General features: G+C 50.7%; 1 protein-coding gene across 1 annotated transcript in view; it reads right to left on the reverse strand.

Moving 5' to 3' along the window:
* TTYH2 (tweety family member 2) overlaps positions 1-26331 on the reverse strand; it is a 423103-nt gene that overhangs the window by 42547 nt on the left and 354225 nt on the right. Inside the window, exons 9-11 of the mRNA XM_078654259.1 lie at positions 20409-20501; positions 18225-18317; positions 8275-8417 (exon numbers count right to left, since the gene is read on the reverse strand). Coding sequence (XP_078510385.1) covers positions 8275-8417; positions 18225-18317; positions 20409-20501 — 329 coding nt within the window. The remainder of the gene's footprint in view (positions 1-8274; positions 8418-18224; positions 18318-20408; positions 20502-26331) is intronic.

Here is a 26331-nt window from a genome sequence, read left to right on the forward strand (position 1 = left end):
AGCTTACCCCGCTGGTTTTACTGTAACAATTGAGCAGAAGGGTGCCTGCGGTTGCGACAATAAGTCTCCGCAGGACACCCTTCATTTTGTACTTTTATGTCCATTTTATAGAAATCCTAGGCGTTTGTTTTTGGTTGACATTCTTAGGAAACAGAAATTTCGCCACGCAAGAGCTGCACTGTTTTTCCTACAGAAAGCGAGTGATGCCCATACCTTATGTGCCATTTTAAGCTTTTTAAAAGTAGCCGTCAGTTTGAGAAATACGAGAAATTAAATTATCTTTGTAAATAATCAGATTCTCCTTATGAATTGTACCCTCCCCTCCCCACAGTTTTAATTTACCAAAAGTTCAGAAATGTTATATAATGAAATTTTATTATGTAATGTATTTTTATGAGGATTTTTTATTCTTCAGAATAAAGATTACTGAACTGAACTGAACACAGCTCTATAGGATAAAAGGCTGCATCAGAAGATGTGGTATTTGATTTAAAGGCCTGCAGTTACATTAAGATCTGTGTGGCACCGGTTTAATCACCTGAAATATTTTAACTTGTGGAAAAATCTAGCACAATTATTGTAGCGACTGAACTACACAGGCCTGAAACATTTCTTACAACCCTTCAGGTTTCCGGTGCACTACCTTCCGAGCTTGGGTGCGGACTTTAGAAATGCATCGAGTCGTTTACCATGACGAACCATAGAACAAGTCTTTGTTTGCAGCACTGAAAACCTCTCATAGGACCGGTATAACCTGCCTCTTCGCTCTGCAAAAGCCTCAGGGCCCAGACATTGTATTTAGCAAGGCGCCCCACAAAAGGCAAACTATGGAACTAGGATCTTTTCGATCGGCCTGGCCCTGAGGTCTGCAAGCGACCAGAAGTACTTCTGGCAAACTATTATAAACTGGAGAAGAAGTGTGGTCTAGAAGTTAAGTTCCCTTCTGTGGAAACAAGAGGCTAAAGTTCTAATCACATCTTCCACATTTAATCAACTTGTACCATCAAAGACAAGCTGCTATATCACCACATGAGGCCACTTTCATACTTCTCAATACCAGAGGGTAGGGAGGAAAACCATTGTCCTCTTCAGCGGGGTATAAGCCTAAAACTAGCTGTGCAAGTACCCCAGCTAGGTGAACAGCAATCTACTAAAGCCAGGTGGGAGAATGTTAGGTTTCTCAGTCATGTGCCCAAACTGGCAGCACTTAGAACAGGTGAACTCCAGGTATGGGACTCTATGTAAAAAAAAAGTTAACATTAATATTTGTGGGTCCAGTTTATTAGCATTGGCATCGAGTGACATTAGTACTGGTAGCAGAAAATGTGGGCACCGGCAATGCGGGACTGAAGCCCAAGCAAAGATGATACACAAAGCTAAGATAGGCAGGCACAGCCCTGTTGACGGAACATCATAATGGTATCCCTTCTGGAAACCCAATCCACCCTTATAAGGAGTGTTTTCCTTCATCTTGGAGGAGATGGAATCCCACTAATCTTTCTCCCGTGCCTGCCACCTTCATGTTAATCCAGGTAGAAACTTGTGAAAGTGAGCCTCTTTAGCGGGCAGAAACTTTTAAACTTTACTCAGCGTTTCACTTGTGGTTGCAATGTGTTGTGCCATGGACGGTATTAGTGCTGGCCAGTACCCAGAATCCCCCATGGACCTACGTGGTCCTGACAAATGCCTCCCAGAGCATGGACCCCTTCCTCTGGTGCCAATTCCTCTCCTACCTGGGAGAAGGGTGGTTGAAGTTCCTTCCGAGACCCTCGCCTGCCTGCCTATTTGTCTGGAAAGTCTGCACCAGTGAAGCACCCCCAGTCCAGAGGAGTCACCAGCCTCAGACCAGACCAGTTAACAGTCCTCCAACAAACTGCAACTGCCAAAACAAGGTAAGGAAATGAACCACCACCCTGCAAGCCCAACTGTGCTGGTGAGAGGCTACAGTTGCGACATAAGCTGGCAGGTGCAATCCCCGTAACAAGTCACTTTGCATCTTTCTCCCTTGGCCCTCAAGGTCCTTCGACAGAGTCTGTGCTCCACCACACATTCATGGGCCTCCCTGTGTAGCACGTCTACCACCAAGATTTACATTTAACTGGGGTCCGAGAACGACGCCATGAGTGTGCTTATTGAGCCTGCTAAGGCAGGCTGCACCACCATCTCACACCTCTGCAGAGGTTGGTGCCCAGTACCAGTGCATCCTTCGCTCTGGGACAGGTATTTGCAAACACTGGACTACTTTGTGAAAAATCCATTGATGCGAGCTCATCCCACAGCTTTGGGGTAGGGAGCTGTAGGCAGTAGAAATTAAAGACTGAAAAGAGCAACGTAAAACCACAGGCCTGTTTCATTATTGAGTGGAGGCCTCCCACTGTTCCGGAGGTGCCAGGACACCTTGGCATCACCGAGGCAAAATAAACTTGGTACTATGAATTTCAGAAACGGATATCACAGTCTGATTTGTAGTGTTTGGGTGGTGGGTTTTTGGGCTCAGGCACATGCGATTTTAAATGTAGCAGCATCCATTGGTACTACAGTTGGCTACATCAAAGTTAAGCCTTTGCACCAGTTTCCCAGAATGCATCCCCTCAACCATTCCCCATCTTTGTGAAACGTACGCTAAAACTTTCAATGAAAACAAGTCAGTCAAAGCATCCTCATAGTTTACCACCGGACGAAGGATACAATGTCAAACAGCTTTCTAGTGCTTAGTGCATGGGAGCTATTACAACATTAGAGGCTGTAGCTTCGGCCTACACAATGGTATTACCTTTTGGTTTTCTCTGTGTTCTTTATTTTCAATTTAAATGTTTTACTTAGCGGTTAATACAGTCATTTTCTTTTTATAAGGTAAAAACAGATTTATTTTTAATTTATTAATTATTATCTATGGTGTCATACTAATTCCAAGTCTCTAAACCCCTCCCCTTCTTGGAATAAGCCTCGGCTGTTCAGCCTCGCTACTCTGTGAAAGTGACATCCATGTGACTTACCATGGATGAACAATAAAACAGTTTGAATTCTTGAAGCGGACGTACTAATCCCGATTCACAAACCAGGAAGTGCAAATTGCACATGAAATGGTTTGTGAATAGGGATGCAATTTGCGATGAGACCAATGTACCAAAGAAGTTGCACTGTAAATAGACCATTCGCAAAGTAACACAACTTGACTTGCCTACTGAATATTAATTAGGCAGGCCGCTATTTGAGATCTCTATTCCTGCCTACACATTTTCAAATACATTTTTGTCTAAAGTGCATGTATCTTGTAGGGTCTCGTGCCACTTGTAAATAGCTAAAAAAAAAATCCATTTGGGAAGACCACAGTGGGAGCAAGCTGTGGTCACTGTCAACACACTTCCTGCAGCCACCCAACAATTCCCAAAGGGGAAGCTGATCGGAGAAGCTGATCTAAGAAGCAGCTTCACCTTGCAAATCATGCACCTCCCGTAACTCAGGTGTTGGTATCTGGTCAATGGTTTGTGATGTAATTGTGAATTGAGAACAGGAGAGGATGACCCTTTCTACCCCCGCTTACTCGCAATTCAGAATAAGTGTTAGAACCACCATTGTCGGTCGGAAATACTTTTCTGAGTTGCAAAAGACATTTTGTACATTGAAAAACACTCTTTAACATTTGCCAAGTCTTTAATTGTGAATTGCAAGGTCTGTGACCACAAACGTATTTTGTACATCAGGCCCCTTCCCTTGTTCCTTATTTTAACCTCACTATTTTCTATGTCTAAGTAAAAGATAATATTTTTTTTTTAATTAAATCTTTTATTGCGTGTTACAACTGTATTCCAATGTATTTGGAATCCAACCCTACAACCACCTTGCATGTTTTCGTTGATAACCTTAGCCCAATTTTAGTAATGTGATATCCAGTTCCACTGCCTAATTACCTGGTGTCCTGTACATTGATTTTGAATGGATATTCTTTCGAACGTGTTTGCAGCAGACTTTTTTACCTTTGTTTTTCTAACACCTAGATCATTTTACAGGTATAATTTCAGTCTCTATTCAAGAGCCTGTCCACAGAAACATTCTTAAAGGATTACATTTTGTGTCATTTTGTGCCCAGGACCGTCCTGTCCTGGGCAGAAGCGGTCGCTCCCACCACCTCCTCCCTGACTTGGTATCGTACCTGTGAATCTCCTGCATTTGTAGCGCTTCTTGACCCGACTTTGCAGCGCTTCCTGAGTCTCACTGCTTGTGTGCCATTTACTGTATTGCATTTAACTGTATTTGCAGCGCTTCTTAACCCATCTTTGTAGCGCTTCTTGACCCGACTGCGTGGCTGCACAATCCGATCGCTTAAGGGAACTTTGCTCTGAAACAGTGCCAATCATCCTAGCGCTCGTGAGCCCTCCATTGCGCTTTACTTTCGCAAACCTCTGCTGCATTATTCCCACCTCACAAGCGGCATTACCCCGTCCTACCCTGCAGCATCTGTGTTGTTACTGCCATTTTGAGCTCGTTTGTTTGGCCGTCCACACACACCTCCCCCCCACCTCGCTCCCGCCTCCCAGCTGCCCCTCCCACGCTCCGCCCCCTCCACTCTCCATTTAAATCATATGAACCAACGCGCAGCGTCCACGCGCTGCAGCCGCGCCGAAGGTGCGCCATAGGTAAGCCCGTCTACGCCCGTCCGCGCCAAGACCGCGCCCAGCGCCAGACCCCCTGGCCCCCGTACTACCCACCCCACCCGCATTACCTACACCGCCTCCATCCTCTTAGCCCTTAACCCCGGCCGACTCCCCAACTGCGCCCAAGCCGCTCCTGGACACACACATGGACCCTTCACATGCAACTCCTGCAAGTATGACGGCACCAAGACCAACTCCCCATCCACGAACACCAAACAGAGACCGTACACCAACCCCCTTAAATGCATCCTGCTCAACACCCGATCAGTCCACAGACACGCCATCGACCTCTGGACCCTACTAGTCACCATCTCTCCGGACGTCGCCTTCCTAACAGAAACATGGATGAACGCATCCTAAGCCCCAGACATCACCATTGCCATCCCGGAAGGCTACAAGATCATCCGGAAAGACCGCGCCAAGCAAACAGGAGGAGGCATCGCCATCGTCCATAGGAACTCCATCCGCATCTCAACCAGCTCAGACGTCAACCTCGCTAGCGCCGAGCACCTTCACTTCCAGATCCACACCGACCCCAAGACCACACTCAGAGGCACCCTTCTCTACAGGCCACCAGGACCCCGTGCACAATTCACTGAAGACATCACTGACTTTATCACCCCACACGCCCTCCCTTCCGAGGACTACATTCTATTGGGAGACCTCAATTTTCACCTGGAAAAAAGCAACGACAGCAACACCACCGCCCTTCTGGACAATCTCACCAACCTCGGCCTCAAACAACTTGTCAACTCCCCCACTCACCACGCAGGCCACACACTCGACCCTATCTTCACCTCCAGCAAACATATCTCCTTCAGTCACACCACAGCTCTCCATTGGACGGACCACAGTTGCGTTCACTTTATCTACAAGAAGACCACAACCCACCACCATCCTCAACCTATTCTGCGAAGAAACTGGAACAAAATCACCTTCGACCAGATCTCCTCATCTCTCCTTCAAAACCCCCCTTCCCATTCCTCGAACTCCAACCAAGCAGCCATTAACCTCACTCAATGGCTATCCAACAGCGCCGACAACCTAGCTCCCCTGAAAAAACGTCAAATCAAAATAGGCAGCAAGAACGCCCCCTGGTTCAACGATGATCTTAAGAAATCCAAGAACTCTGTCGCTTCCTTGAGAAGGCCTGGAAAAAAGACCCAAACACCAGCACCAGAGACGCCTTCAAAAACACCATCCGCATACACCACCAAATGATCCGGACTGCCAAGAAAGCCGCCTTCAAAGACCGACTTGACTCCAACGCCCACAACAGCAAAGAATTATTCAACATCGTCAAAGAGTTTACCAACCCCAATGCCAACTCCAACGACATCACCCCCTCTCAAGCCCTTTGCGACTCCCTAGCTTTGTTCTTTCACGACAAAATCGCAGACATCCACAACAGCTTCAACAACCAACCCGAAGACCAACCCACCCAACCTTCTGCCGAACCGTCACCCCCCCCGAGCATCCTTAATGACTGGAACACAATCTCCACTGAGGACACCATCCGCCTGATGAACTCCATCCACTCAGGATCCCCCACAGACCCATGCCCTCACCACATCTTCAACAAAGCAGACTCCATCATTGCACCACACCTCCGAGATGTCATCAACTGCTCCCTCAACTCCGCCACCTTCCCGGACAGCTGGAAACACGCCGAACTCAGCGCACTTCTAAAAAAAAAAACACAGCTGACCCCACCGAACTCAAAAACTACCGCCCCATCTCGCTCCTTCCATTCCCGGCCAAGGTCATCGAGAAAGCTGTCAATAACCAGCTCGCCGCCTTCCTCGAAACCAACAAATCCCTCGACTCTTCTCAGTCCGGCTTCCGAGCCAAACACAGCACCGAGACCGCACTCATCGCAGCAACAGACGACATACGAACCCTTCTGGACAATGGAGACACAGTCGCCCTCATCCTCCTCGACCTCTCCGCAGCCTTCGACACAGTCTGTCATAGCACCCTGCTACAACGCCTCAGAAACATCGGAATCCAAGGAAAAGCACTGGAATGGATCACCTCGTTCCTTTCCGGAAGAACCCAAAGAGTCCGCCTCCCACCATTCAAATCTGAGGCCACTGAAGTCATTTGCGGCGTGCCACAGGGATCCTCACTCAGTCCTACCCTCTTCAACGTATACATGAGCCCCCTCGCGGCCATCGCCCGCCAACGTAACCTCAACATCATCTCCTACGCTGATGACACTCAACTGATCCTCTCACTCACCAAAGACCCTAACACCGCCAAAACCAACCTACATAAAGGAATGAGAGAAGTGGCCGAGTGGATGAAGCAAAGCCGTCTGAAACTGAATTCCGACAAAACAGAAGTCCTTATCTTAGGCACCTCCCCCTCCGCCTGGGACGACTCGTGGTGGCCAGAGTCCCTTGGAAAAGCACCCATCCCAACAGACCACGCACGGAACTTGGGCATCATTCTGGACTCCTCTCTCTCGATGACCAGACAAGTCAACGCCGTTTCATCATCCTGCTTCAACATTCTTCGCATGCTCAAAAAAACATTTTGCTGGATCCCCACCGAAACTAGAAAAACGGTCACCCACGCACTGGTGACAAGCCGCCTGGACTACGGAAACACCCTTTATGCCGGTACCACCGCAAAACTTCAGAAAAAGCTCCAACGCATCCAGAACGCATCAGCCAGACTCATACTAGACATCCCGCGTAAAGACCATATTTCTGGTCACCTGAAAAACCTCCACTGGCTCCCCGTCAATAAGAGGATAACATTCCGCCTTCTAACCCACGCACACAAAGCACTTTACGAACTTGGACCCGAATGCCTCAACACACGACTTTCCTTCCACACCCCCTCCCGCCATCTTCGCTCCTCCCACCAAGCCCTAGCTGCTGTACCTCGCATCCACAAAACTACCATGGGAGGAAGATCTTTCTCCTACCTGGCGGCAAAAACCTGGAACTCACTTCCCATTCAACTTCGCCACACTCAGAACCACCTAACATTCAGAAAGCAACTCAAAACCTGGATATTCGACAAATAACTCCCCACCCTTCCCCAAGCGCCTTGAGACCCTCTGGGTATGTAGCGCGCTATATAAATCAACTGAATTGAATTGAATCATGAAAATAATGCTACAATTGCCCAGATTTGCCAATTTTCCTTAACAAATATCAGGTCAGTCACTGATAGCAAATTCAATAATATATGTACATTACAGAAGCACGGGGATAACAAAGCCATTAGTCAACAATTCTCATAGGTCACCCTTTGCAAATAACTTTCATATTTAGCAACAGGAACACAAATTATTTCAATTAAGGATAAAAAAGACAAAATGTTGAGAAGGCATAATGTAATAATTAAGGCTTTTCCTAAGAGACACTTGGAAATGTAACAGGATGAAAACTGTAGCACATTATACTAATTCATTACATTACCTTTGGATAATTTCGCAACTGTAATATGTTATGGGAAGGTAATGAGACCGGAAAAATGGGCATCCCCCGCCCTGCGGATAACTCGATCTGCCCATTTACCATGGCAGTAATGCTTCTGTCCTCCTCACTTGATCAGCTTTCCTCTCACCCCAGCTGTTAGGAAACACATCCTCCATCGTACTCACCGGGCTGCACACTGTTTCCAGGCCTGCGGTATTGCGGCCACCATGGCGGAGAAGGCTACAGCTGCTAGCAGCGAGAACAAGCCCAGGTACAACAGCCCTTCCACCCCATCATAGCAGATTCCGACAAGGGCGTCCAGGTAGTCCTAACACAGAGATGGTTGAAGAGAGACACAATATTATAGTACAAACTCTCCAGCGCTTCAATACCCCCTTTCTCTGTCCACTGCGAATTGACACAGGCTGATGAACAGCATCTGAACAACTCACACTGTTGCAGTGAGGAGTCTACAGTGATGGAGCATGAGAAGCAGGCACTGGCAGAAAGTGTGAGGACCTCACACAGATATGGTGGAGCTATTCAGTGCTCTCAGATTGGCATCGTACATGAGTAGTAAACACACATTACCCAGAGGAGATTAAGGAATGTTTGCTACACAAAAGTGTCAGACTCAAACACACAGTAGAGTAAAACGTCACAGGAGTATAATCCATAGACCACATTGAGATCTGGGTAAGTTCAATGTAAATATCAACAATATCTCAACTGGATTCAGTAAAGGTTGGTATATATGTATGTACAAGACATTACAATTGAGAGAAACAAAAGGGAGAGACTCTGAATTATTTGTTGCAAGTGCTCATGGCATCATATATTTTTTGGAAAAAAAGTAAAACATGACAGTTATATCAGCACTGTATTGCGAAAATGAAGAGGCAACCCTGAAGGACTTGGTGCACTATGTGCTTGTGACAATAAGTGACGGCGCAAGTGACAAGTGTAGAACGCCTCGCTGGGCGCAAAGAGAAAAAGGGACGTAAAATATATACAGGATGAATGGTTCTAAACAATAATTTTCTTGAAATAAATTACACATGATTCAGAACAATTTCATGAACCAGGGAAGGATGTGCGCCTTAAATTGCACTGGAAAAGGATGGTCGACAGCGTTTTGATCCTTAATAAGTCAGGATCATCATCGAGACCCGGAAGCCAAGATCGTGAGTGCTGTAATGTGGGTGGTCAGGAATCAGGATTAAATCAGAACCAGTGTGGAGTGGCAGTGTTGAAGAACGTCTGCTATCAGTCGCAACACTCAGTGGTGTGAACTAAGGGAGATCAGGAATCATGAGTAATTCGGAACCAGTGAACTCCGCACACGCTCGTAGCGGTCCCGGACATACTCGCCACCCACAAACTGGATTCATCCATCCTCATCACCTAATTACCCAGGAATCCCACTCCGGATCCTTCGAGCAGTGGATCGGGGCTCCGACCCTGCACCTGACACCGGATCCCTTCCGGCTACACACGGCCCACACATTTGGTTGCCGCGCCAGATAGCAGGTGTTCTACAATGCTGCCACCTCCACACCGGTTACGAATTACTCGTGATTCCTGATGTCCCTTAGTTCACACCACTGTGTGTTGCAACGGATAGCAAACGTTCTTCAACGCTGCCACTCCACACCGGCTCTGATTTAATCCTGATTCTTGATCACCCACATTACAGCACCCACGACCTTCAATCAATCAATCAATCATTTGTATAGCGCACTACTCACCCGGGGGGTCTCAAGGCGCTGGGGGGGGGGGGCTCCGCTACTGCTCGAACAGCCAGGTCTTGAGCTGCTTCCTGAAGGCCAGGTGGTCTTGGGTCAGGCGGAGGTGGGTCGGGAGGGAGTTCCAAGTCTTGGCGGCCAGGTAGGAGAAGGACCTTCCTCCCGTGGTGGCTCATCGGATGCGGGGGACGGCGGCGAGGGCGTGGCTGGTCGATCAAAGCTGGCGTTTGGGAGCGTAGAAGTTGAGGCGGCTGTTGAGGTATCCTGGGCCTTGGTTGTGTAGGGCTTTATGTGCGTGGGTGAGGAGCCGGAAGGTGATTCTCTTGTTGACCGGGAGCCAGTGCAGGTCTCTCAGGTGTCCGGAGATGTGGCTGCGGCGGGGGATGTCCAGGATGAGTCGTGCTGAGGTGTTCTGGATCCGCTGGAGTCTCTTCTGGAGTTTGGCGGTGGTTCCGGCGTAGAGGGAGTTGCCGTAGTCCAGACGGCTGGTGACGAGGGCTTGGGTGACCGTCTTCCTGGTCTCGGTGGGGATCCATCGGAAGATCTTACGTAGCATGCGTAGGATGTTGAAGCATGACGAGGAGACGGCGTTGACTTGTCTGGTCATGGAGAGGGAGGAGTCCAGGATGAAGCCCAGGTTGCGTGCGTGGTCTGTGGGTTTGGGTGCGCTGCCCAGGGCGGGGGGCCACCAGGAGTCGTCCCAGGCGGAGGGTGATGATCCCAGGATGAGGACTTCCGTCTTGTCCGAGTTCAGTTTCAGGCGGCTGCTCGACATCCATTTGGCTACGTCTGTCATCCCTTCGTGCAGGTTGGCTCTGGCGGTGGCGGGGTCGTTGGTGAGGGAGAGGATCAGCTGGGTGTCGTCGGCGTAGGAGATGATGTTGAGGTTGTGCTGGCGTGCGATGGCTGCGAGGGGGCTCATGTAGACGTTGAAGAGTGTTGGGCTGAGCGAGGAGCCTTGAGGGACGCCGCAGATGACTTCGGTGGCCTCCGATCTGAACGGGGGAGGCGGACTCTCTGTGTCCTTCCGGCGAGGAAGGAGATGATCCACTCCAGAGCCTTCTCCTGGATTCCGACGTTGCTGAGGCGCTGTACTAGGGTACGGTGGCAGACAGTGTCGAAGGCCGCGGAGAGGTCCAGGAGGATGAGGGCTGCTGTTTCTCCGTTGTCGAGCAGGGCTCGGATGTCATCGGTAGCTGCGATCAGGGCGGTCTCGGTGCTGTGGTTGGCCCGGAAGCCAGACTGCGAGAGGTCGAGGGAGCCGTTCGTCTCGAGGAAGGTGGCCAGTTGCTTGTTGGCGGTCTTCTCAATGACTTTTGACGGAAACGGGAGCAGCGAGATGGGGCGGTAGTTCTTGAGGTCGGTGGGGTCGGCTGATGGTTTCTTAAGTAGAGCGCTGAGTTCGGCGTGCTTCCAGCTCTCCGGGAAGGTGGCGGTGTCGAAGGAGGTGTTGATGATGTCCCCCAGGTGGGGTGCGATGACAGCGTCGGCCTTGTTGAAGACGTGGTGAGGGCAGGGGTCGGTCGGAGATCCGGAGTGGATGGAGTTCATCGTGCGGATGGTGTCTTCGGTGCTGGTCTGGGTCCAGGCGCGGAGGGTGGTGGTGGGGGGGCGCTGGTTCGGTCGTGGCGTGCGTCGGTTGGGTGCTGAAGCTGTTGTGTATGTCCGCGATCTTGTTGTGGAAGTAGGAGGCGAGGGAGTTGCAGAGGTCTTGCGAAGGGGTGATGTCGTTGTTTCCGGCGTTGGGGTTGGAGAGCTCTTTCACGATGTTGAAGAGTTCCTTGCTGTTGTGTGCGTTGATGTCCAGTCGTTCCTTGAATGCAGTTTTCTTGGTGGCGTGGATCAGTTGGTGGTGTTTTCGGGTGGCGAGCTTGAGGGCAGTCATGTTGTCCGATGTTGGGTCTCTGCGCCAGGTTTTCTCGGGTGCTCTGCAGTTCTTCTTGGAGCTCTTGAGTTCGTCGTTAAACCATGGGGCTCTCTTGCTGCCGGGTCTGCTCGGCGGGGTCTTCAGAGGGGCGAGGTCGTCTGCATCAGACGGTGATCCATTTCGTGAGGTTGGTGGCCGCTTGGCTCGGGTTCGTTGTGCTGGTGGGAGGGTTCTTGCTCAGGGAAGCGGCGAGCTGGTCTGCAGTGATCTTGTTCCAGCTTCTGCGGGGAACCTGTTGCTGGTGATGGTGGACCGTGGTCCTTCTGAAGCTGAAGTGGACGCAGCTGTGGTCCGTCCAGTGGAGTCCCGTGGCGTGGCTGAAGGCGATGTCCTTGCTCGAAGAGAAGACCAGGTCGAGTGTGTGTCCGGCGTAGTGGGTGGGGGTGGTCACCAGTTGCTTGAGTCCGAGGTTGGAGAGGTTGTCCAGCAGGGTGGTGGTGTTGCAGTCGTTGTTATTCTCCAGGTGGAAGTTGAGGTCCCCGAGGAGGATGTAGTCGGCGGAGGGGAGGGCGTGTGAGCTGATGAAGTCGGCGATGTCTTCGCTGAATTGTGTGCGTGGTCCCGGGGGTCTGTAGATGAGGGTGCCTCTGAGGGTGGTCTTGGGGTTGACGTGGATCTGGAAGTGCAGGTGTTCGGCGGGTGCGAGGGTATCGTCGGTGTCGGTCATGATGCGGATGGTGTTCCTGTGGATGATGGCGATGCCTCCTCCTGTCTGGTTGACGCGGTCTCTCTTGTAATTTATTTCAAGAAAATTATTGTTTAGAACCATTCATCCTTTATATTTTTAAGTCACTTTTTCACTTTGCGCCCAGCGCTGTGTTCTTCACTTGTCAACTGCGCCATCACTTATTGTCACAAACACATAGTGCACCAAGTCCTTCAGAGTGGCCTCTGCATTTTCGCAATACAGTGCTGATATAACTGTCATGTTTTACTTTTTTTCAAAAAATATATGATGCCATGAGCACTTTCAACAAATAATTCAGAGTCTCTCCCTTTTGTTTGTCTCAATTGTAATGTCTTCTACATACATATATACCAACTTTTACTGAATTCAGTTGAGATATTGTTGACTCAAAACAGGGTTATTCCTTTAAGCGATGCAACCACAGGCCGCTCTGGACTGAGATCTGCTGCTTTCACGTTTAATTAATAGGAACATCAGTTACCTGTTTTTTCTGAGATCCTTAACCTCAAACACTGCAGGAAATTTTGAGCCACATTATGTCGTTTTGAACCATTGTTAAAAAAAGGGCCAATACTTTTTTCTATTTTTAAAATGTGGAAAAGGGGGCTCATTTAATACAAAATCAGCTTCTTCTATTTTGTATTATTTATTAATCAAAACAGTGTGAAAATAGTTGGATCCATTCTTTTAAAAAATAGGTTGCTCAAGGGTTAGCGTTAAACGTTATATCATGCGACCTACATAGTTTATCAGCAACACTCATATTTAATGTGATGGTTCTACAATCTATTTCCTTCATTTTAGCACTAGTGCAAAAATGCTTTCGTAAGTTGCACTGCTCAATTTCCCAAATCACAAGCAGCAATGGAGTACAAAATTGGTTATCACTTTTTTTGCAGAAGTACAAAGTGTATAGAATATAGGTTACCATAGAAATCTACGGTGCTTTCGGTGCATATAGAGATAACCTGGTCCAAGTAAAATAAGATGTATTAATTCAATACATTTAATACCTTTTATAAAGTGGCGCTGTGGCTGATTTGATCAGTCTCTCAGGGAGATCGTGGATGAGCTCCTGCACACTAATTCTTTGAAGCCAGGGCATTCTACGGCTTGTGTTTGGATGCACAGCCCGCTTTACCCCTTCACGATTCTCGCGTCCATAAACTATGTCCCTCATGCTGAACTGTGGAGCAAGCTGGAAAGGTTCATGCAAGACCCCTTCAACAGATGGGCCATTGCGACGGTATGATTACATCACTGCAGGGACTTCCACAGGGACAGAAGAGCGACAGCTGGGCCTGGACCGTAATCCACTCACACACAAATTCAATACACCGATACCAGACGTGCTTTTTCTTTTCATAGCACATCTGCAAGGTCCTTTGTAGAGCAAAAGCCTCTACCCGTATCCAAAATATATAAACATTTGGCATTGCGTCCACTTATTCTCACAGGTGAGGAAGTATTCACTGACCCGCATTTCTGTTACACAGCTCTAAGAATAAATATACTACCAAGTCACCTTACCTCTATAGGTATACATTGAATCAATACAACATTAAAGGGAGCATGACTCAAAATATGAAGGAAGTCCGAAAATGTGGATTTTTTATTTAGGGCCATGAAAGTTCGCATCAGCGCCCAACCTCTGAAGGCATCTTCACTCGTCACACCGTGAACTGAATCAGTATTCACATCAAAATTACTGGAAGAGTGGCAAATGTACATCATACAAGTACAATTCACAGCAGCCGCAGTACTATGTGTCTGCCTGGTAAAGGAGCACGATGGGGGATTTATGAATGTCAATCGTGATGCTGTGTCAGAGGCGTGAAGCATTTCAGGTCCCTGAGCTGAAGTCAATCAATCAATCAATCAATCAGGTCATTTGTAGAGCGCACTACTCACCCGTAGGGTCTCAAGGCGCTGGGAGGGGGGGGGGTGTCGCTACTGCTCGAACAGCCAGGTCTTGAGCTTCTTCCTGAAGGAGAGGTGGTCTTGGGTCAGGCGCAGATCGGTGGGAAGTGAGTTCCAGGTCTTGGCGGCCAGGTAGGAGAAGGATCTTCCTCCTGTTGTCGCTCTTCGGATGCGGGGGACGGCGGCGAGGGCGTGGTTGGTAGATCTGAGGAGGCGCTTGGGAGTGTAGAAGTTGATCCGGTTGTTGAGGTAGCTCGGGCCTTGGTCGTGTAGGGCTTTGTGTGCGTGGGTGAGGAGACGGAAGGTGATTCTCTTGTTGACCGGGAGCCAGTGCAGATCTCTCAGGTGTCCGGAGATGTGGCTGCGTCGGGGGATGTCGAGGATGAGTCTCGCCGAGGCGTTCTGGATCCGCTGGAGTCTCTTCTGGAGTTTGGCAGTGGTTCCGGCGTAGAGGGCGTTGCCGTAGTCCAGTCGGCTGGTGACGAGGGCTTGGGTGACCGTCTTCCTCGTCTCGGTGGGGATCCACCGGAAGATCTTACGTAGCATGCGCAGGATGTTGAAGCATGACGAGGAGACGGCGTTGACTTGTCTGGTCATGGAGAGGGAGGAGTCCAGGATGAAGCCCAGGTTGCGTGCGTGGTCCGTCGGTTTGGGCGCGGTGCCCAGGGCGGGGGGCCACCAGGAGTCGTCCCAGGCGGAGGGCGTGGAGCCCAGGATGAGGACCTCCGTCTTGTCTGCGTTCAGTTTCAGGCGGCTGGTCGTCATCCATTCGGCTACGTCTCTCATCCCTTCGTGCAGGTTGGCTCTGGCGGTGGCGGGGTCGTTGGTCAGGGAGAGGATCAGCTGGGTGTCGTCAGCGTAGGAGATTATGTTGAGGTTGTGTTGGCGTGCGATGGCCGCGAGGGGGCTCATGTAGACGTTGAAGAGGGTGGGGCTCAGTGAGGATCCTTGAGGGACGCCGCAGATGACTTTGGTGGCCTCTGACTTGTACGGTGGTAGGCGGACTCTTTGTGTTCTTCCGTCGAGGAAGGAGGTGATCCATTCCAGTGCCTTCTCCTGGATTCCGATGTTGCTGAGGCGCTGTACTAGGGTGCGGTGGCAGACAGTGTCGAAAGCCGCGGAGAGGTCCAGGAGGATGAGGGCCGCTGTTTCTCCGTTGTCCATCAGAGTTCGAAGGTCGTCGGTGGCGGCGATGAGGGCGGTCTCGGTGCTGTGGTTCGCTCGGAAGCCGGACTGTGAGGGGTCGAGGGATCCATTCGTCTCGAGGAAGGCGGCCAGCTGTTTGTTGACGGTCTTCTCGATGACTTTGGCCGGGAACGGGAGGAGCGAGATGGGACGGTAGTTCTTGAGGTCGGTGGGGTCTGCTGTGGGTTTCTTGAGGAGAGCGCTGAGTTCGGCGTGCTTCCAGCTCTCAGGGAAGGTGGCGGAGTCGAAGGAGGTGTTGATGATGTCCCGTAGGTGGGGTGCGAGGACAGCGTCGGCTTTGTTGAAGACGTGGTGAGGGCAGGGGTCAGTCGGAGATCCGGAATGGATGGAGTTCATGGTGCGGATGGTGTCTTCGGTGCTGATCGGGGTCCAGGCGCGGAGGGTGGTGGTGGGTGGCGTCGTTGCGGTTGTGGCTTGCGTTGGTTGGTTGTTGAAGCTGTTGTGTATGTCCGTGATCTTGTTGTGGAAGTAGGACGCGAGGGAGTTGCAGAGTTCTTGCGACGGGGTGATGTCATTGTTTCCGGCGTTGGGGTTGGATAGCTCTTTCACGATGTTGAAGAGTTCCTTGCAGTTGTGTGCGTTGTTGTCCAGCCGGTCCTTGTATGCATTTTTCTTGGTGGCGCGGATCAGTTGGTGGTGCTTCCGGGTGGCGAGCTTGAGGGTGGTCATGTTGTCCGTCGTTGGTTCCCTTCTCCAGGCTTTCTCGAGGGCTCGACAGTTCTTCTTGGAGCTCTTGAGTTCGTCGGTGAACCATGGTGTTTTTCTGCTGCAGGATCTGCTGGGTGGGGTTCTCAGAGGGGCGAGTTCGTCCGCGCAGTCGTTGATCCATTTCGTGAGGTTGTCGGCGGCCTGGCTGGGGTTCGCTGAGTTGGCGGGAGGGTGCTGGCTCAGGGAAGCGGTGAGCTGGTCGGCTGTGATCTTGTTCCAGCTTCTTCGAGCAACCTGTTGCTGGTGGTGGTGGATCGTCGTTCTTCTGAAGGTGAAGTGGACGCAGCTGTGGTCCGTCCAGTGGAGTCCTGTTGCGTGGCTGAAGGAGACGTCTTTGCTGGATGAGAAGACGGCGTCGAGTGTGTGTCCGGCGAGGTGGGTGGGGGTGGTCACCAGTTGCTTGAGTCCGAGGTTGTCGAGGTTGTCGAGCAGGCTGATGGTGTTGCGGTCGTTGTTGTTCTCCAGGTGGAAGTTGAGGTCCCCCAGGAGGATGTAGTCGGCGGAGGGGAGAGCGTGCGGGCTGACGAAGTCGGCGATGTCCTCGCTGAATCGTGTGCGTGGTCCCGGGGGTCGGTAGATCAGGGTGCCTCTGAGGGTGGTGGTCGGGTTGGTGTGGATCTGGAAGTGCAGGTGTTCAGCGGTGGTGAGGGTGTCATCGGTGTTGGTAGTGATGCGGATGGTGTCTTTGTGGATGATGGCGATGCCTCCTCCGGTCTGGTTGTCGCGGTCCCTCCGGGTGATCTTGTAGCCCTCTGGGATGGCGATGGCGATGTCTGGGGCTGAGGAGGCGTTCATCCAGGTCTCGGTGATGAAGGCAACGTCGGGGACGGTGGTGTCGAGCAGGTTCCAGAGTTCTACGGCGTGTCTGTGGACGGAGCGGGTGTTGAGCAGGATACACTTGAGGTGGGTGCTGCTGGAGTTCGGCTTGGCGGGTGCAGGGAAGGCCCGGATGCAGGTGAACTTGCAGGCGTGGCAGCTGAAGGGTCCGTGGGTGTGCTTCGGGGCGGCTCGGTGACATCCTGGGATGCGGCCGGTGTTGAGTGCGATGAGGTCGGCGGCGCTGTAGGTTCGTCGGGTCGGCTTCCGTCGGTGGGGGCCAGGGGTCCTGGCCCTGGGCGCGGTCCAGGCGCGGACGGGCGCAGACGGGCTTACCTTTGGCGCGCCTTCGGCGCACAATCGGCGCGCCCGCTGCGCGTCAACGCTGCGCGTTCGCACGGTCGCCATTTAAGGCGAAGTGCGCGGGTGGGCGGAGCAGCTGGGAGGCGGGAGCGGGGAGGGAAACAGAAGAGAAAAAGGGGCGGGGCTAAAGGCGGTGGCGGGAAGCGGGAGCGGGGGGCGGCGAGGTGGCCAAAGCACGACGAGAAACGGCAAAAAACAAGCACAATTTTAAGTCAAAACAGGGGAAAAAGACAGTGACACACGATCTGGGGAAGAAAAACAAGCACAAATTCAGGTAAAAATACGGGGGAAAAAGACAGTGACACACGATCTGGGGAAGAAAAACAAGCACAAATTCAGGTAAAAATACGGGGGAAAAACCAAGGAGAGCGCTCAGGGCGGCAGCGAGGCCGGCGCTGAGGCAGAGGCAGGCACTGGGGGCACACGCAGCAGCTGGTGGCCGTGCGGCGCGGGGGTGTCCCACAAGTGGTCTACTTCGGAGGCAAACCAGTGCGCCCAGTTTTAGACTCTATTCAAATGACCAGCACATGTATTTTTCCTCTGCCACTTCAATCCACATTGTGACACTGTTAGGCTAACAGCTCATACAGACTTCGGACATTACAAATATTGCAAATCCATGCTTATTTTGAATTTTCATCGGGTATAGATTTTCAAAGGTGTATGCGTGGCACATGTGTCCCACCGACGAGTGTAGACACTGAGAACTATTCAGTTCTGTCTCAGTCCTGCCACAGTGGAAACCATCAACGCGTCACTTACCTTGTGCAGCCCGCGGCAGTCTAACATGGCGGTGAGCTGGTGAAGGGAGGCTTCAGAGGAGTTCAGGATCTGCTGGATTCCCAGAAGGTCTTTCTGGAACAGAGAATGAAAGAATGTGCGTCACAAAGAGAGGTGCACAGAGGTAAGAGAATGGGCTGTGAGAGGAAGTAGGGGAGAGTAAATGACCCAGATGGAAATGCAGGACTACCAGCTATAACGGGATCCACCTGCTGACACCTGGATAAATGACTGAGAAGAGAAATTCACCAAAGTGCTAGAGGTCGCGCACGAACACCACGTGACATCTGACCACCTTCTGACATCAGACTTATCAATTCCTTGTGCAGCTGCACACCTGTTCCCTGTGTGCAGATCAGCTCTTTCCCATGCCCTGTGCACAGTTTGAAGATGTGTACCTGTTCCCTGTGTGCAGCTCAGCTCTTTCCCATGCCCTGTGCACAGTTTGAAGATGTGTACCTGTTTCCTGTGTGCAGATCAGCTCTTTCCCATGCTCTGTGCACAGTTTGAAGATGTGTACCTGTTCCCTGTGTGCAGATCAGCTCTCTTTCCCATGCCCTGTGCACAGTTTGAAGATGTGTACCTGTTCCCTGTGTGCAGATCAGCTCTTTTCCATGCCCTGTGCACAGTTTGAAGATGTGTACCTGTTCCCTGTGTGCAGATCAGCTCTCTTTCCCATGCCCTGTGCACAGTTTGAAGATGTGTACCTGTTCCCTGTGTGTAGATCAGCTCTCTTTCCCATGCCCTGTGCACAGTTTGAAGATGTGTACCTGTTCCCTGTGTGCAGATCAGCTCTCTTTCCCATGCCCTGTGCACAGTTTGAAGATGTGTACCTGTTTCCTGTGTGCAGATCAGCTCTCTTTCCCATGCCCTGTGCACAGTTTGAAGATGTGTACCTGTTCCCTGTGTGCAGATCAGCTCTTTCCCATGCTCTGTGCACAGTTTGAAGATGTGTACCTGTTCCCTGTGTGCAGATCAGCTCTTTCCCATGCTCTGTGCACAGTTTGAAGATGTGTACCTGTTCCCTGTGTGCAGATCAGCTCTTTCCCATGCCCTGTGCACAGTTTGAAAATGTGTACCTGTTCCCTGTGTGCAGATCAGCTCTTTCCCATGCCCTGTGCACAGTTTGAAGATGTGTACCTGTTCCCTGTGTGCAGATCAGCTCTCTTTCCCATGCCCTGTGCACAGTTTGAAGATGTGTACCTGTTTCCTGTGTGCAGATCAGCTCTTTCCCATGCTCTGTGCACAGTTTGAAGATGTGTACCTGTTCCCTGTGTGCAGATCAGCTCTTTCCCATGCTCTGTGCACAGTTTGAAGATGTGTACCTGTTCCCTGTGTGCAGATCAGCTCTTTCCCATGCCCTGTGCACAGTTTGAAGATGTGTACCTGTTCCCTGTGTGCAGATCAGCTCTCTTTCCCATGCCCTGTGCACAGTTTGAAGATGTGTACCTGTTCCCTGTGTGCAGATCAGCTCTCTTTCCCATGCCCTGTGCACAGTTTGAAGATGTGTACCTGTTTCCTGTGTGCAGATCAGCTCTCTTTCCCATGCCCTGTGCACAGTTTGAAGATGTGTACCTGTTCCCTGTGTGCAGATCAGCTCTCTTTCCCATGCCCTGTGCACAGTTTGAAGATGTGTACCTGTTTCCTGTGTGCAGATCAGCTCTTTCCCATGCTCTGTGCACAGTTTGAAGATGTGTACCTGTTCCCTGTGTGCAGATCAGCTCTTTCCCATGCTCTGTGCACAGTTTGAAGATGTGTACCTGTTCCCTGTGTGCAGATCAGCTCTTTCCCATGCCCTGTGCACAGTTTGAAGATGTGTACCTGTTCCCTGTGTGCAGATCAGCTCTCTTTCCCATGCCCTGTGCACAGTTTGAAGATGTGTACCTGTTCCCTGTGTGCAGATCAGCTCTCTTTCCCATGCCCTGTGCACAGTTTGAAGATGTGTACCTGTTTCCTGTGTGCAGATCAGCTCTCTTTCCCATGCCCTGTGCACAGTTTGAAGATGTGTACCTGTTCCCTGTGTGCAGATCAGCTCTCTTTCCCATGCCCTGTGCACAGTTTGAAGATGTGTACCTGTTCCCTGTGTGCAGATCAGCTCTTTCCCATGCCCTGTGCACAGTTTGAAGATGTGTACCTGTTCCCCGTGCAGCGCCCGCTGCCCCTTACCTGCGCTGAAGGGAAAATCGGAACAGCGAACTGCAGCAAACCCTGGATCTGGATCTGCATGGTGGTGAGTGACCGCTGGAAAACAGTGAGAGACTGGAAGGGGAAAGCAATAAAGGAATCAGTCATGAAAAACAGGCGGCTTTAAGAGACTATCAGGAGAAATAGCGTAAAAACAGGCAAGCTAAAGGAGCATGAAGCCGCCTCGAATGGTGGACAGGTTGGCCAATTCAAGGCATTGGCCTGTTGAGCGACCGTCCTTTTTCACTGTACGCTAGCCCATTTGTGACCTCCCCTTTTCACAGTACACTAGCGCATTTGTGATATCTCCTTTTCACTGTACACTAGCCCCCTTGTGATATCTCCTTTTTTTTTACTATATGCTAGCCCACTTGTCACCGCCCCTTTTCACTGTACTCTAGCCCCCTTGAGACCTACCATTTTTACTGTACCAAGCCAACTTGTAATCTCTCCTTTCCACTCACCGCCAGCGCACTTGTGATCCCTCCTTTTTACAGTCCGCTAGCCCATTTGTACCCTCCACCTTTCAATGTACACTACCATACCATACTTGTGATATTCTCTTTTTGCTGTACACTAGCCCTCTTGTGACCTTCCCGTTTCCCTGTACGCTACTCCTCTCATTTTCCCTTTTCACTGTATACTAGCCCACTTGTGAATAGCACTTTCATTGTACTGTAGCCCACTTGTAACCGCCCCTTTCAATGTAGACTAGCCTGCTAGTTCCCTCCCCTTTCAGTGGATGCTAGCCTGCTAGTTCCCTCCCCTTTCAGTAGATGCTAGCCTGCTAGTTCCTCCCCTTTCAGTGGATGCTAGCCTGCTAGTTCCCTCCCCTTTCAGTGGATGCTAGCCTGCTAGTTCCCTCCCCTTTCAGTGGATGCTAGCCTGCTAGTTCCTCCCCTTTCAGTGGATGCTAGCCTGCTAGTTCCCTTCCCTTTCAGTGGATGCTAGCCTGCTAGTTCCCTCCCCTTTCAGTGGATGCTAGCCTTCCTACTATATTGGCTGTTGCCGCATGGCGCTAACACCGTTTTCCATGAGAACCACATTTGCATGACAGCAGTTCTGTTTTACGCAGCTCTATAATAATGGTGCACTTGTGTAGAGGCACTTTCAGGCATACAAATAGCCTTTCTACCATAGACATGAGCAGAATTCTAAAGCAGTATGTGCATCAATGTCATATCTTCTTAGGCAGGCATTTTGTAGGCTTCATGACCACAAACTAAAGTCAGATAAACAAAAACATAACACGCTGACTGCAAGGGCAGCTTGGCTTCAACGCGCTTCTCCAACAGATAACATTGCAGTAAAGAGGGCACAATAGCCCCGTCCGTGGATTGGATGCCTCCAATTACCAATGACAGAGATCCGACTGCAGAAAGGACATCACAGGTTTAAACCTCGACGGGACTGACCCTGCCTTTCATTCTTCTGATCCTATGATAGGAATGGAGTTAGGATATTACTCAAACATATTTTGCAGTTGTGGGGGTACTCTCCCGGCGGTCCATTTTTATTTTGCACTCATCTCTTTCTAGGGCCGTAGAACACTGCATTTAGTTAATATCAGCTGAGAAGTAAAAATGCAAAATACTTCAGAAATGTGCACAGGAAAATATGACCCCTGTGATAACTGTACACCTCCTGTTTCCAGAGCCTCGATGAGGGACTTCACTTAATGGCAACGACTAAAACTGTATGTGCGGGTTCAAACTGCGAAGCACCCCCTTTTTAGAATGCAGTGGGCTTAAGTAAATTATCACAATAGGGTCACATTCTCCATTCTGGGGTGTTCTTATTTACAGTGGTCGAAGTGGGGGAAAAAAAGTAGGGGAACTGTGGGTGGAGAATCGGGGGGCGGGAATAACGAAGATTGGATCAGTGGGCGGAGTTAGGGGCGTCGCTAGAAATAGCAAAACATACCAATTTTAATATGTTTAGCATTTTACTGACCAGTTACAGCTTATAATGTTATTTAATTCAATATAAACATGTTTATTTGAGGTTTAATTCAGAAAAAAGCAAACACTCATAGGGAATACAGGTTTATGTAAAGCGTGCAAAATATAAGCAGGAACAACATGTTACCTTAATAATGCTTTTACTCTCATTGTTTAGAAATCCATGAGAATGTTTTGTCTAAAACATTGAGGACATGAATACAGGGCTCCTCCTGTACACATGTGTTAAGCAGGGCTTAGAAGAGAAAGGGACACTTCAGGAAAATCTAGACTCACGGAAACCCACAAAGGCTCCTTCATATTCATGTCAGCCAACTGGCTGCTCAATCATAATATAGCAAAAAGAAGAACTGGTGGACAGAATGCAGAACAATGTCATACATTCACCCCAGTACAGAGATCTGGGCCTAAATCAATCGTTTTTTTGCTCACCATGTCATTCCAGTTTGTACCCAGCCATATGCAAATCAGTCTTGATCCTGCGCCCAATGGGAACAGTCTAGCCCGAACTGCCAAGCCAGGTCCTTCCTGTACTGGAAACAAGCATCCTAGGACCGGTTATGGGGTTTCACCCTTCATCAGCCAGGATAGCTTGACTCCAGTGGCATCGAGAGCACGGGACCCAAGTCTGGGCATACTCGTCCCACTCGGGGTGACAAAAGCAAAAAAAAATACCGATGGACGGAATGCAAAATAATGTCATACATTCACCCAAGTACAGAGATCTGGCCCTAAATCCATCGTTTTATTGTTCACCGCTCCTGTCAGTTCACCTCTCCTGTCCGTTCACCGCTCCTGTCCGTTCACCGCTTCTGTCGGTCTACTGCTCCTGCCCAGTCACTGCTCCTGCCCAATCACTGCTTCTGCCCAATCACTGCTTCTGCCCCGTCACCTCTCCTGCCCGGTCACCACTCCTGCCCGGTCACCACTCCTGCCCGGTCACCACTCCTGCCCATCACTTCTCCTGCCCCATCACTTCTCCTGCCCCATCACTTCTCCTGCCCCATCACTTCTCCTGCCCCATCACCTCTCCTGCCCAGTCACCGGTCCTGCCCAGTCACCGGTCCTGGCCAGTCACTGGTCCTGCCCTGCCCCATCACTTTTCCTACCCCGTCACTTTTCCTGCCCCATCACCGCTCCTGCCCATTCACAGTTCCTGCCTGTTCACTGATCCTGTCTGGTCAGCACTCCTGAACGACCACCCCTCCTGCCCCATCACTTCTCCTGTCCCATCAGTTCTCCTGCCCCATTTACTGCTCCTATCCGTTCACTGCCCCTATCCATTCACTGCACCTGCCCGGTTACCGCTCCTGCTCATGCCTAATCACCTCTCATGCCCTATCACTTCTCCTGCCCCGTCACTACTCCTGCCTATTACTTCTCCTGCCCGGTCACCTTTCCTGCCCCATCACCTCTCCTTTCCTGTCGCCACTTTTGTCCCATCACTGCTCCTGCCCTGTTCACTCTGTGTACAACATTGACAAATTACACAAGGGGGCAAGGTCCCCGCAGTACTCTGGTTAGGGCATGGGTACTCACAAACTTTCTCTCGGGGGCCAAATTTACGGTGTGGTTTGTGTCCGAGGGCCGCACTGGTGGGGGCAGGGTCAGTGGGGGAGGGGGCGGGGCTAGAGCAACAACAAAAAAACTATGACCATGAGGTTGATCACAGGTCCCTGCAGCGGACGCCTTCGTCCACTGAGCCACCAGACCCGGCATACACACATCTCTCTCTCTCTCTCTTTCTCTATCTCTCTCTCGGTCTCCCTCCTTCTCTCTAGCTCTCTCTCTCCCCCTCCCTCCCTCCCTGTCTCACTCACTCTGACTGTCTCAATCCCTCTCACTCCCTCTCTCTCCCTCTCTGTCTCCCTTTGTCTCACACCCTCCCCATCTCCCTCTCTCTGTCTCCCTCTCCCTCCCTCTGTCTCCCTCCCTGTCTCCCTCCCCCTGTCTCCCTCTGTCTCCGTCCCTGTCCCTCTCCCTCTCTCTCCCTCTCTCTTCCTCTGCCTTCCTCTGTCTCCCCCTCCCTTCCTCTGTCGCCCCCGGACTCCCTCTGTCTCCCTTCCTCTGTCTCCCTTCCTCTGTCTCCCTTCCTCTGTCCCCCTCCCTCTGTCCCCCTCCCTCTGTCTCCCTCCCTCTGTCTCCCTCTCTCTGTCTCCCTCTCTCTGTCTCCCTCTCTCTGTCTCCCTCTCTCTGTCTCCCTCTCTCTGTCCCCCTCCCTTCCTCTGTCTCCCCTTCCCTTCCGGTCTCCTCCTCCCTTCCTCTGTCTCCCCCTCCCTTCCTCTGTCTCCTCCTATCTCCCTCTCTCCCTCTCTTTGTCTCCCTCCTCCCTCTGTCTCCCTCCTCCCTGTCTGTCTCCTTCCTCCCTCCCTCCGTCTCCCTCCCTCCATCTCCCTCCCTCCGTCTCCCTCCCTCCATCCATCTGTCTGTCTGTCACCCTCTGTCTGTCACCCTCTGTCTCCCTCTGTCTGTCACCCACTGCCCACTAGTCTAACATTACGTGTTTTTATTATTTACACTTTTGCATTCGAGAAATGTTAGGGCCACGAGAGGGACCATGCACCTGTCAACTCACCCGCTTTTTAATTATGTTCATCCACTTGGCAAGCAAAGGGGCCTCTGTAAATATTAATGCAATCCCCACTTTTCAAACCCATATCACCCTCCAAAAAAGTGTTGAATTCCCCATGAAACTTAATCGGATCACCTCTTAAACCTCATCTTGAGCCAAGCGGCTGGCAGGTACAGAGATATTTTTTTAAGTAATATAGTGAACAAGAGTTATTTGTGCTGTGTGAAGTAGTATTGTTAATGCAGGAAGTGTCAGCAATTTAACTTGTTGAAAAGGCTTATAAAGTTGTTCATCTGCCCACGCTGCAGACGGTCGAGCCAGGAGAATTGGACTCGAAGCCCCTGTCCCCAAATATCCTGGAAACTCTCTCCTTTTCACCTGCCGCTTCTCCTTTATTTAAACCGGGGGCACACAGAGGCGTTTGTTTTCCCAATGTTTTATTTGGGGGAAAAAAATTAATTTCGTGTTTTACTAAAACTGGATTTGTTGCAGAGTGTACCAATATACTACATACAAAGTTACAAGCAAGGCTGGCCCCTCAGCTACCAGCAGGCCCGACTCAAGGAATTTTTATTTGGGTGGGCCACGGGTGCATTTGGGTAGGCCACTGCGGGCTTGATTTGTTGCATATATGTCTAGGCAGGCCTGCTTCAGGGCCCTCCTTTATCTCTTCTTAGTCTTACAAGGCCCAGTAAAACTCACTCTTTTCCAAATCTCTTTTTAATGTTATCACTCTCAAAAAGTGTTTTTCCATGTAATGTTACTTTGATGGGAAGAGGAGGTGTCTGATGTGGGTGTATCAGGCAAGTGACACTCCTCGGACTCCCTCACTACCATCCTCCATCAGTGCCCCTCATCTCTCCCTAGCCCCTCCCTCCACCCCATAACCTCTTCCTCTGATTCCCCCACAACCACCCTCCATCAGTGCCCTTCATCTCTCCCTAGCTCCTCCCTCCACCCCATGACCTCTTCCTCGGATTCCCTCACTGCCACCCTCCACCCGTGCCCCTCATCTCTCTGTAGCCCCTCCCCCTCATGACCTCCTCCTCAGACTCCCTCATACCACCCTCCATCAGTGCCCCTCATCTCTCCCTAGCTCCTCCCTCCACCCCATGACCTCTTTCTCGGATTCCCTCACTGCCACCCTCTAACAGTGCCCCTCATCGCTCCATAGCCCCTCCCACTACCTCCTCCTCGGATTCCCTCACTGCCACCCTCCACCAGCGCCCCTCATCTTTACGTAGCTCCTCTCTCATATGCATTTCATTTGTTGTATGTCGCTACTCATATCAGTGTAGTATGTGTCAGTGCTTTACACCACACACACATTACACAGAGACAATGAATCATACAAGTATGTAAATCAGTCTAC

Source organism: Lissotriton helveticus, chromosome 7 (assembly GCF_964261635.1).
Source record: "Lissotriton helveticus chromosome 7, aLisHel1.1, whole genome shotgun sequence".
NCBI classification, from domain to species: Eukaryota; Metazoa; Chordata; class Amphibia; order Caudata; family Salamandridae; genus Lissotriton; species Lissotriton helveticus.